At 50.8% G+C, this 9,916-nt stretch overlaps 1 protein-coding gene across 1 annotated transcript in view; it reads left to right on the forward strand.

Annotated features, from left to right (window-relative positions):
- Plxnb3 (plexin B3) overlaps positions 1 to 8,547 on the forward strand; it is a 15,445-nt gene extending 6,898 nt beyond the window's left edge. Inside the window, exons 10-33 of the mRNA XM_031343433.1 lie at positions 235 to 328; positions 414 to 583; positions 798 to 949; positions 1,176 to 1,281; positions 2,050 to 2,180; positions 2,403 to 2,579; positions 2,682 to 2,877; positions 2,996 to 3,235; positions 3,347 to 3,508; positions 3,578 to 3,729; positions 3,838 to 3,938; positions 4,015 to 4,238; positions 4,393 to 4,571; positions 4,743 to 4,809; positions 5,176 to 5,503; positions 5,630 to 5,733; positions 5,818 to 5,914; positions 6,282 to 6,454; positions 6,620 to 6,780; positions 7,136 to 7,283; positions 7,449 to 7,513; positions 7,581 to 7,656; positions 7,784 to 7,858; positions 8,190 to 8,547. Of these exons, the coding sequence (XP_031199293.1) occupies positions 235 to 328; positions 414 to 583; positions 798 to 949; positions 1,176 to 1,281; positions 2,050 to 2,180; positions 2,403 to 2,579; positions 2,682 to 2,877; positions 2,996 to 3,235; positions 3,347 to 3,508; positions 3,578 to 3,729; positions 3,838 to 3,938; positions 4,015 to 4,238; positions 4,393 to 4,571; positions 4,743 to 4,809; positions 5,176 to 5,503; positions 5,630 to 5,733; positions 5,818 to 5,914; positions 6,282 to 6,454; positions 6,620 to 6,780; positions 7,136 to 7,283; positions 7,449 to 7,513; positions 7,581 to 7,656; positions 7,784 to 7,858; positions 8,190 to 8,294 (3,483 nt within the window). The 3' untranslated portion in view covers positions 8,295 to 8,547. The remainder of the gene's footprint in view (positions 1 to 234; positions 329 to 413; positions 584 to 797; positions 950 to 1,175; positions 1,282 to 2,049; positions 2,181 to 2,402; positions 2,580 to 2,681; positions 2,878 to 2,995; positions 3,236 to 3,346; positions 3,509 to 3,577; positions 3,730 to 3,837; positions 3,939 to 4,014; positions 4,239 to 4,392; positions 4,572 to 4,742; positions 4,810 to 5,175; positions 5,504 to 5,629; positions 5,734 to 5,817; positions 5,915 to 6,281; positions 6,455 to 6,619; positions 6,781 to 7,135; positions 7,284 to 7,448; positions 7,514 to 7,580; positions 7,657 to 7,783; positions 7,859 to 8,189) is intronic.
- The last annotated feature ends 1,369 nt before the right edge of the window (positions 8,548 to 9,916 follow it).

A 9,916-nucleotide genomic window follows, 5' to 3' on the forward strand; every position in this document is an offset into this window, starting at 1 on the left:
AGAGAGAGAGAGAGAGAGAGAGAGAGAGAGAGAGCTCTGCCCAGTTCCTCCTCCTATTACCATCAGTTACAAAAGCCCACCCTGTGCCAGGAACAGTGTGCTTGTAGCCTCTGTCCCTCTGTTTAGAGATACAAAGGACTATCACACCCATTCTAAGGAGGTATTATAGAGGAAGCAGGGGGCAGAGATATCCCAAGTCAGGGATCAAGCCTGACCCCTGTCCTCTGCCCGCAGTTCCAACCCTCTATGCCTCAGTGGGAGCTCTCAGTGCCCATCTATGTAACCAGGGGTGAGATCCAGAGGCTGGACAATGCCGGTGATCTTCATGGTGAGCCCAGAGGTGACAAGGCAGGTGGAGGGCAGGACATGCAACTCATGGACAGTGGCTCAGCATGCTGCTCAACCTTCCCTAGTGACTCTATATGACTGTACCATGGGTCACCCTGACTGCAGCCACTGCCAAGCAGCCAATGGGAGCCTGAGCTGTTTGTGGTGTGGTGATGGCCAGCCTGCCTGCCGCTATGGGCCTCTCTGCCCACTAGGTGCTGTGGAACAGCTATGCCCTATACCCAGCATTGATGTGGTGAGACTCTGCCCCTGCAGACTCTAGCTTCCCCACTCCACAAGGTACTTGCCTCCACTGTCTGATACTCCCCCATGTCAAGCTGCTTGCTTCAGACTCCCAATCCCTAGTAGTTTGGTCTAGACATTTTCCAGTATTTGGCTGACTGGGCACCACCACTGGAGAATGGGATGTGGGTTTGGAGAATCCTATCTGCCATCCTTCTTTGCTACAGATTGAACCCCTGACTGGTCCCCCAGAAGGTGGCTTGGCCATTACCATCCTGGGTTCCAACTTGGGCCAGGCCTTTAATGATGTGCGAAATGCTGTGACTGTGGCTGGCCAGCCCTGCAACCCTGACCCTTCTCTCTACCGCATCTCTGCCCGGTGAGGCTCCTCAGTAGGCTGGGGAGGAGAGGGATGCTATTCAGAGTAGGCCTTCAAAAACTGGTCACTCAGAAAGAAGGGAAGCTTTCAGCCAAGTAATGTGAGGCCCTGAGTCAGAACACAAAAGAGAAAGAGGCAGCAGCAGAGGAACAGGTTCCAGGCAGCCCTGGTAGGCTGTCCTAGGCTCCCCCAGGGCTTGAACAGCTACCACACCTTGATTCACTAGGATTGTATGTGTGACATCTCCTGCTCCCAATGGCACTGCTGGGCCAGTCCAAGTGGCCATTAAGAGTCGTCCTCCTGGTATCTCAACCCAGAACTTCACCTACCAGGTCAGTAACTCTCCTAAGGTGGGAAGGAAGGGTACATATAGATGCCAAACTGGTTTCAGAGGGGAAACCAGGAAAGGAGAGAACATTTGAAATATAAATAAAGAAAATATCTAATAAAAAAAGAAAAAAGTAAACAAACAAATGAAGAAACAAAACAAAACAAAATATGTCAAACTGGATCCAGAGGGGAGCAGGAAGTACTGCTGCTGCGTCTAAGAAGGAAGCCACATGATCTCAGTGGAGAGCAGTCTGGGGACAGGGTTGTGATGAGAAGGACACTGTCACTGGCAGCTGTCTAGGAGGCAGACAGACAGTGCAGAAACAACAACAGCAGACATCCAGGGTGAAGAACATACACAACTTTTTGCAATCCTGGTAAGGGATGAGGAGAAAATAGGGATACCCTTAGACACTAGCCTGAGCCCTGGGCACATAGACCACTGTGGAGTGGAAAGCCCAGGGTGAAAGTAGGAGGCAGGAGTGGGTTAGGATAAGTTCTGCTACAGTGTACCAAGTTGGTGGCTGGACCCTAGACTTAGAGCTTGGGAGGCCCCAGGTAAAAACTGCTCAAGAGGGAGGTGATAGCAAAGAGGTAGACAGGAAGGAAGCTAACCTATGCAAAACTGAAGAAAGACACGGCCCTTCAGGAAGGAAGATGCAGTTGACTGAGGCCCCTGACTCAAGAGACTAACAAGTGGGCCTGTACCTCAATGCTGGAGGGCCTTGAGGATGGGTCCTGTGTCTACTCCAGCCTACTCTGTTCTCTAGGACCCAGTTCTGCTGAGCCTGAATCCTCAGTGGGGCCCCCAGGCAGGGGGCACCCAGCTCACCATCCATGGGCAGCATCTCCAGACAGGAGGCAACATCAGTGCCTTTGTGGGTGACCAACCTTGCCCTATGTAAGTATCCAACCCAGCTCAACTGTTCCAGGCCTGGCCACTCTCAACTGGAGGACCCTTTTATACAATGGGGCAGTGGATTCAAGGCTTGAAATTCAGTGGTACCGTGCCTATCCCTTGTAACTTCTGTCCTGCTAAGGGAAGCAAGTGGGCCTCTTCCTGGAGGACTGGGCCTCTCACTAGGGCTGAGCCGAAAGTGACAACCTATCCCATCCTCTGCAGCCAGGAGCCTGTGTGTCCTGAAGCCATCATATGCCATACCATGCCCCAGACGGAGCCAGGAGAAGCAGTGGTCCTTGTAGTCTTTGGCCATGTTGAACGCAAACTGCTCACCACCCCTTTTCGATACACTGCCAACCCCCAACTGGTAGAAGCAGAGCCTAGTGTCAGCTTCCGGGGGTGAGTTCTTGGCCAACCCACAGTGAACCACTTGAAAGATCGGGTACTAATGCTAAACTACCCACAATCCTCTTAACTCCTTTGACTTCAATCCTGGTACAGAGGTGGACGAATGATTCGAGTCAGGGGTACAGGCTTAGATGTTGTGTGGCAGCCCTTGCTGTCTGTGTGGCTAGAGGATGAGCCCAGAGTGAAGGCTTTGGGGATTCAGGCCCAGGATGTGAACCAGAGGAGGAGCTGTGGTGCCCCTGCTGCAGATCCCCAGGCTTGTATTCATCTTGAGAGTGGCTTAGTACAGGTGAGTCTCCTACCACCTTTAGCAGAGAATGGTGCCACCCACAGGGGATGCTTAGTGAGGGGGCAAGGGAGGTCACCAAGACCACTCACTGATCTACATTCCTGCCCCCCTCCCCCAGTGCTCCACCCTCTGCTCTGTTAACTCATCCAGCCTCCTCCTGTGCCACAGTCCAGCGGTGCCGGATGGGGCCCTCCCAAAGCGAGTCTTCTTTGTCCTAGACAACATGCAAGTAGACTTTGCCAGTGCTAGTGGGGGCCAGGGATTCCTATACCTGCCTAACCCTCGCCTGGCTCCACTCAGTCATGAGGGGATTACTCATCCCTACCACCTCAAGCCAGGCCATGTCCTGGATGTGGAGGTAAGTGTGCCACCAGCCAGGCACTGCCTGAGCACTCACTATCCTGAAGAGGATGGGATGGGGTCAGAGGGAGGGGGTCCCACAGGCTCAGGCTCCTGCTATATGTCCCAGGGTGAGGGCCTCAATCTGGGGATCAGCAAGGAGGAGGTACAGGTGCATATTGGAGATGGAGTGTGCCTGGTGAAGACGCTGACACTTACTCACTTGTACTGTGAGCCACCACCACAAGCCCCTCAGCCCACCAATGGTTCAGGCACCCTGCCGCAGTTTGTGGTGAGTGTGCGCCCCTGGTGGATGGGCTGTGTGCTGCAGGTCCATGCTCAAGAGCCCCTGCTCCTCCAGGTGCAGATGGGCAACTTGCGCCTGGCTCTAGGCCCTGTCCAGTATGAAGCAGAGTCCATGATGTCCACCTTTCCTGTGGAGGCTCAGGTGGGCCTGGGCATGGGTGCTGCTGTGCTGATTGCTTCAGTGCTCCTCCTCACCCTCATGTACAGGTGAGGATGTTCCCTCATCAGCACATATGGGCAAATTTCCCATGGCAGGCCCTAGGCCAGTGGCCATCCTGGTCTGGGCCTGTGGCTATGCCTGGCCTCTTGCTCCAGGCACAAGAGCAAGCAGGCCTTGCGAGACTATCAGAAGGTGCTGGTGCAGTTGGAGAACCTGGAAACTGGTGTGGGTGACCAGTGCCGCAAGGAGTTCACAGGTGTGTGGGGATACAGGTGGGAGGACAGGGCATCTACCAGGCCTAAACCTACATCTTAATGGGTCCTGGCCTGCAGACCTGATGACTGAGATGACAGACCTCACCAGTGACCTAGAGGCCAGTGGGATTCCCTTCCTGGATTACCGAACATATGCTGAGCGTGCCTTCTTCCCCGGCCATGTTGGCTGCCCACTGCAGCCAGGGCTCGAGGGGCCTGGGGAAGAGGGTCACAGTGTCACCGTGTGCCAGGGTCTCACACAACTCTCCAATTTGCTCAACAGCAAGCTCTTCCTTCTCACAGTGAGAGCCGCGTGGATGGTGGGGACAGGCAGGGCAGGGGAGTCTAAGCTGGTAGGGAGGTGGGGCTGGGGACTGGCCAGACCCAGATAGAGACATGCCACTGAAAGAGGGAGGGTGTGGTGCTTTGGAGAATGAATACCAATTCCCTGTCTAGCTCATCCACACCTTAGAGGAGCAGCCAAGCTTCTCCCAGAGGGACCGCTGCCATGTGGCTTCACTACTTTCTCTGGCTCTGCACAGCAAGCTTGAGTATTTAACGGATATCATGAGGACTCTGCTTGGTGACCTAGCAGCCCATTATGTACACAAGAACCCCAAGCTCATGTTACGCAGGTTGGTCTTGACCTGAATGTGGGGGCAGGGGCAGGGGCTTACCTCTGACCCATTGCCAATACAGGTGGTATGGGATCAAGCCCTGAGGTCAGGGGCCAGGAATTCCAGGAGTGGGGTCAGAGAAGATCTGAGGACTATCCTCACCAGTGCCTTGGGGCTTCTTCCATACAGGACGGAGACTATGGTAGAGAAGCTGCTTACCAACTGGCTATCTATCTGTCTCTATGCCTTCTTGAAGGTGAGGAGCACTGTCCAGCATTTAGGAGCTTCTGTGGTCTCCATAACTGATACCCAAATCACCCCAGGATCTCTGGCTCAGACTTAGGGTGGGACATTAAATGAAGGTCATGAGATCCTTTTCTCTGCTCAATGGATCTCTCGGTCCAAGACAAGAGAGTGCTGGAAAGGAAAGGCATTGTGCCCCTTCTCCAGCTGTTAAGCAGGGACAAAAAGGTCTTGGGGCCCAGCCAAGGGTCCTCTGATAGCTGGCTGGCCTTTGTTCATCCTTGCTATAGGCTGATAGCTGCCCCTCTCAGTCCCACCATGCCCTGTACTAGATCCATTAGTATTGTGGCCAATGGCTGGCCCATCTTAATGGTTGTAGGAAGTGGCTGGTGAGCCACTGTACATGCTTTTCCGGGCCATCAAGTACCAGGTGGACAAGGGCCCCGTGGATGCTGTGACAGGGAAGGCAAAACGAACTCTGAATGACAGTCATCTGCTACGAGAAGATGTGGAGTTCCAGCCCCTGACCCTGATGGCACTGGTAGGACCAGGGGCTTGTGGGGCAGCAGGAAACAGTGAAGTGCATCGAGTGCCAACCCGGGTGCTTGATACAGACACCATCACCCAAGTCAAGGAGAAGGTGTTGGATCAAATCTACAAGGGAACCCCCTTCTCCCAGAGGCCTTCAGTGCACTCCCTAGACCTTGGTAAGAAAGCCAGCCTTACTCCTTGCTCACACACTGCTCCTCCTACACTTGTAGCTGTTCAGCTACTGCTAATGAGGAACTCAGGAAGTAGGCTGTGTGCTTATGAGCTTCTCTGGGTCCCTCCAGAGTGGCGATCAGGCCTAGCTGGTCACCTAACCCTGTCAGATGAGGACTTGACCTCTGTTACTCAAAACCACTGGAAGAGACTCAACACCCTACAACACTACAAGGTGCCAGTGGGTGGCAACAAGACAAGGTGGATGGGGCAGGGGCTGCCTCTAGGATCAATTTGTGATCTCGTTCCCCACTTTCAGGTTCCAGATGGAGCAACAGTGGTACTCATTCCTCAGCTGCACAATGGTGGCACTGTCTCCCAGAGTCTGGGCCAAACTGGCTGTCCTTCTGGAGAGAGTGAGTCCCTTGGTCCAAACATTTCCATCTGCCACGAGCCCCAGCACTGCTTGGGTAGCCCAGGGTTAGATTCACTAGAGCCCCAGGCTGGGCCAGCAGAAGTCCTGGCAACTCTATCTGCCTCATCTAGGTTCCACACCCCTCCTTGCCAGTGGGATAGACAGATCTCCAGGTTGAACCAAGATGTGGAAATTCTGGAAACATGGGGTGTTAGGCTAAGCAAGTTCCTGAGCCATCTTTCTCTTGTTCCCTACCTTCTCCCTCCTTGCTCTTTCCTCACCCTATCCCAAGAGAAGTGTGGGTTGTGTATCTGGTTGCATGTTGAGGGCAGGAGCAGAAGACAGAGGACAAGCTTCTGTGCTCTTAGACACTCCCATGCTGGAAGATGGTGAGGAAGGTGGAGTTCGGCTCTGGCACCTGGTAAAGGCCACTGAGGAGACAGAAGGGGCTAAAGTGCGGCGCAGCAGCCTTCGAGAACGAGAACGGTCACGAGCCAAAGCCATTCCTGAAATCTATCTTACTCGCTTACTTTCAATGAAGGTTGGTGTGGCCAGAGTAGTCAGGCAATGGGCCAGAGTAGTCAGGCAATCGAGCAGGGTTGTCAAGGAGATATGACTGAGCTTGGGAAGAGGTGTGGTTCTAATGAGGCAGCGGGTAGCCCCCTTTACACTCTGCCTTCACATGGCCCTCATAACCTGCCTACAGGGCACCCTGCAGAAGTTTGTGGATGACACCTTCCAGGCCATTCTTAGCATGAATCAGCCTGTGCCTATTGCTGTTAAGTACCTATTTGACTTTCTGGATGAGCTGGCAGAGAAACATGGCATTGAAGATCCAGAGACCCTGCACATTTGGAAGACAAACAGGTACCTTTCCTGTTGATCTCTCTCCTTCCCACTGTGTGGGTGGTCTACTGAATTTCAGAGGGACAGGGTCATTATGATAGGGTAGCAGGTCCAGGATAGGAACCCAGACTTTACAGTATCACCCTGAGTTTCTGCTCTCATTCTACAGCCTAGACTAATAATAGGAGCTTCCAGGCTCAGATCACTTGGGCCATGAGGACAGCTTCTTATGGAAAACAAAGCCTGAGTTCACTGCTGCCTAGGTCCCCAGCTCCAGGACAGACATCTATGTGGAGGAGTGGGGAGCTGGAAAACAAGGGGAAGAGGCCACAATGGCAGGTCAGGCCTCATCCCCACACCTGACCTGTGCCTCCAGCCTACTGCTGCGATTCTGGGTGAATGCCTTGAAGAACCCACAGCTCATCTTTGATGTACGAGTGTCAGACAATGAGGATGCCATCTTGGCTGTCATTGCACAGACCTTCATCGATTCCTGCATGGTCTCAGAGCATAAAGTGGGCCGGGTAAGGGCAGAAGCAGTACACCAGAGGCAAATAGAAGAAGAGTTTGTGGGGAAACCCAACGCAGAGCCTGGGTGCTGAGAGGGGTGGCATCATTGAGGTAGGAGATGATAGTATATGGGGTTCTGCTACCTCCCTGTTTACACTTCTTACCTCTACCTGGAGTAGGATTCCCCAGTGAACAAACTGCTCTACGCCCGGGAGATTCCTCGCTATAAGCAGATGGTGGAGAAGTAAGTATCAGAGCCTTTGGGCTTGGGGATCAGAGATGCATGTCCCTAACCCTGCTGACTTCTCCAGGTACTATGAGGACATTCGCCAGAGCTCTCCAGCAAGCTATCAAGAGATGAACTCAGCTCTGGCTGAACTCTCTGGGGTGAGACACAGCCCAAGGGACCCAGTCCTCCACATTTACGAGAATAGTAACTGGCAGAGCAGAAGTGGAGAGCCTTGGGTTTTAAGGTCTGGGATAAGGGACTCATTGCCCCACATGCTACCCATAGAATTATACCTCTGCTCCCCACTGCCTGGAGGCTCTTCGAGAACTTTACAGCCACATCCACAGGTATTATGACCAGGTGAGGCCAGAGCACATTTGAGGGGAGAGGGCAGGCACTTGGAGGAGGTGTATCCAAGACAATGGCCCATAGAACCTCCCTGACAGTGTTGGGGGGGGATGGTTGGGGGTGGCCCAGGTAGAGGGAAGAAAGGTTGGAAGCCATCCTGTGCTGAAAGGGCACATGTTGGGAAATGGTCTTGGTTTTTACCTAGGCCTCCCTGGGCAGGTCATAAGCAGAACCCCTACTTTATTGCCCCAGGCTCTTGTTGAGATGGAAAAAGGACTGATAGCCCTTAGTTGATGGGCAGAAGGGTGGGATTTCAAGCAGGTATACTCTGCTCTCCTGACAGATTATCAGTGCCCTGGAGGAGGACTCTGTAGCCCAGAAGATGCAACTGGCTTGCCGCCTGCAGCAGGTCGCTGCCTTGGTGGAACACAAAGTGACTGACCTGTGAATTAGGGCCACAGTGATTATCCGAGACCTGCCAATTTATAGAACAGTGAGCAGGATCTACCCAAAAGTACCATATGACCCTGACTAAGCAGTGACTGAGGAGGGGTCAGCAAGGCTATCTAGAGCACCTACTGCACCCATCAGCTTGATTCAAATTTAGAATAATCCCTACCCTCTTTCCCACTATATTTATTTGCTTGCTGGAAAGTCACATCTGGAAATAAAGTAGAAACACATCTTTTTAAAAACAATCTCAATCTGCTGCCCCTGTGCCCCTGCCTTTTTCTGACAAGTGTATCTCTCAGTATTACCTAGAGCTGAGGGGAAAGGCATGAGTGGGGACTGTAGGGGAACCATCTGCCTCCCTTTCTAGCTCAAGGATGTCACTTCTCCCAATACCAGGGTTCACTCCCCAGACTTGCCCAGGTTCTGCACAGGGCTTCTCTACAAGCCTTTCTTCTATATATCTTTGCCCTTAGTCCATTGGTCCAATCTGGCACCCTTGGGGAAAGAAGAAATAATTACTCCTTTCATACTTTGCCCTGTCCCTCCTTTCCTGACCTCCCAGGCCCTCCTCTCCATCTACGCCTAAGGGTGGGGTCACCCTAACCAGTTCTTTCTTATCATAGGACACTGGACAAAGTGTCTCCTACCTTGAGATAAGTACTGCCACTGCCAAGCCCCCTCCACTTCATTCCTATCTTCATTTTTGCCCCTTTATTCTCATCTAAAAGCAATTAGAGTAGGCTCTCTTACACTCTCATCTCATTCTGTTTTAATTTTATGTGCATGGATGTTTTGTCTGCATGTATGTCTATATACGCCTTGTTGTGTCTGGTGTCCAGGAAGGCCAGAAGAGGGTGTCAATCTTCTGGGAACTGGAGTTGTAAACATATGAGCTGACACGTGGGTCTTGGGAATTGAACTTAGACAATAGCAGCCAGTATTCTTAACCACTGAGCCACCTCTTCAGGCCATTTTTATTTATTTTTTAAGTTTTATTGCATTATAATGAGAAAAGTTACATGATTTCAATTTATCTGAATTTGTTAACATTTAAAAACATATTTTAAGTAAATAGAATTTAATCACATTCTTGTTTCCCTTTTATACCCTAACTCCTCCCAGACACTCCCCCTTCAATACCTACAATCTTTTTTGTCATATTCTTTAAAATTTATAAAATATTATAACAATAAAAATGAGTATTATAAAAGTTGTTTGATATAAAACAATCAATTTAACAGTCTCATATAGATGCTTGTCTACAGCAATACTTAAAATACATGCGTTTTTCTCAATATAAATTTTAAATAACTCCAAATGTATTAACTGTATATTTCAAAATAATACATCACTACTAATATTTTCTTAAATGAATATAAATATATAAGGTGGTTTTATTTGTTTGTTTGTTTGTTTTGTATTTAGTAGAGCTTAAAATCTTGGCTCTTACTGTGGTAACTTGATACAAGAGTTACAAACGTCAAGCAAAGCATTCAGTCTTACTCTTTGTTGTTCTCTTACAAACCAACTCCCAATTTAATTGCCTACTTTTCTTTTGGGTATATAAATACTTTTAAAATATGTAAGCTGTTCTGAAAACCATAGTATAGTATAAAA

The sequence above is a fragment of the Mastomys coucha genome, chromosome X (assembly GCF_008632895.1).
Source record: "Mastomys coucha isolate ucsf_1 chromosome X, UCSF_Mcou_1, whole genome shotgun sequence".
Lineage (NCBI taxonomy): Eukaryota > Metazoa > Chordata > Mammalia > Rodentia > Muridae > Mastomys > Mastomys coucha.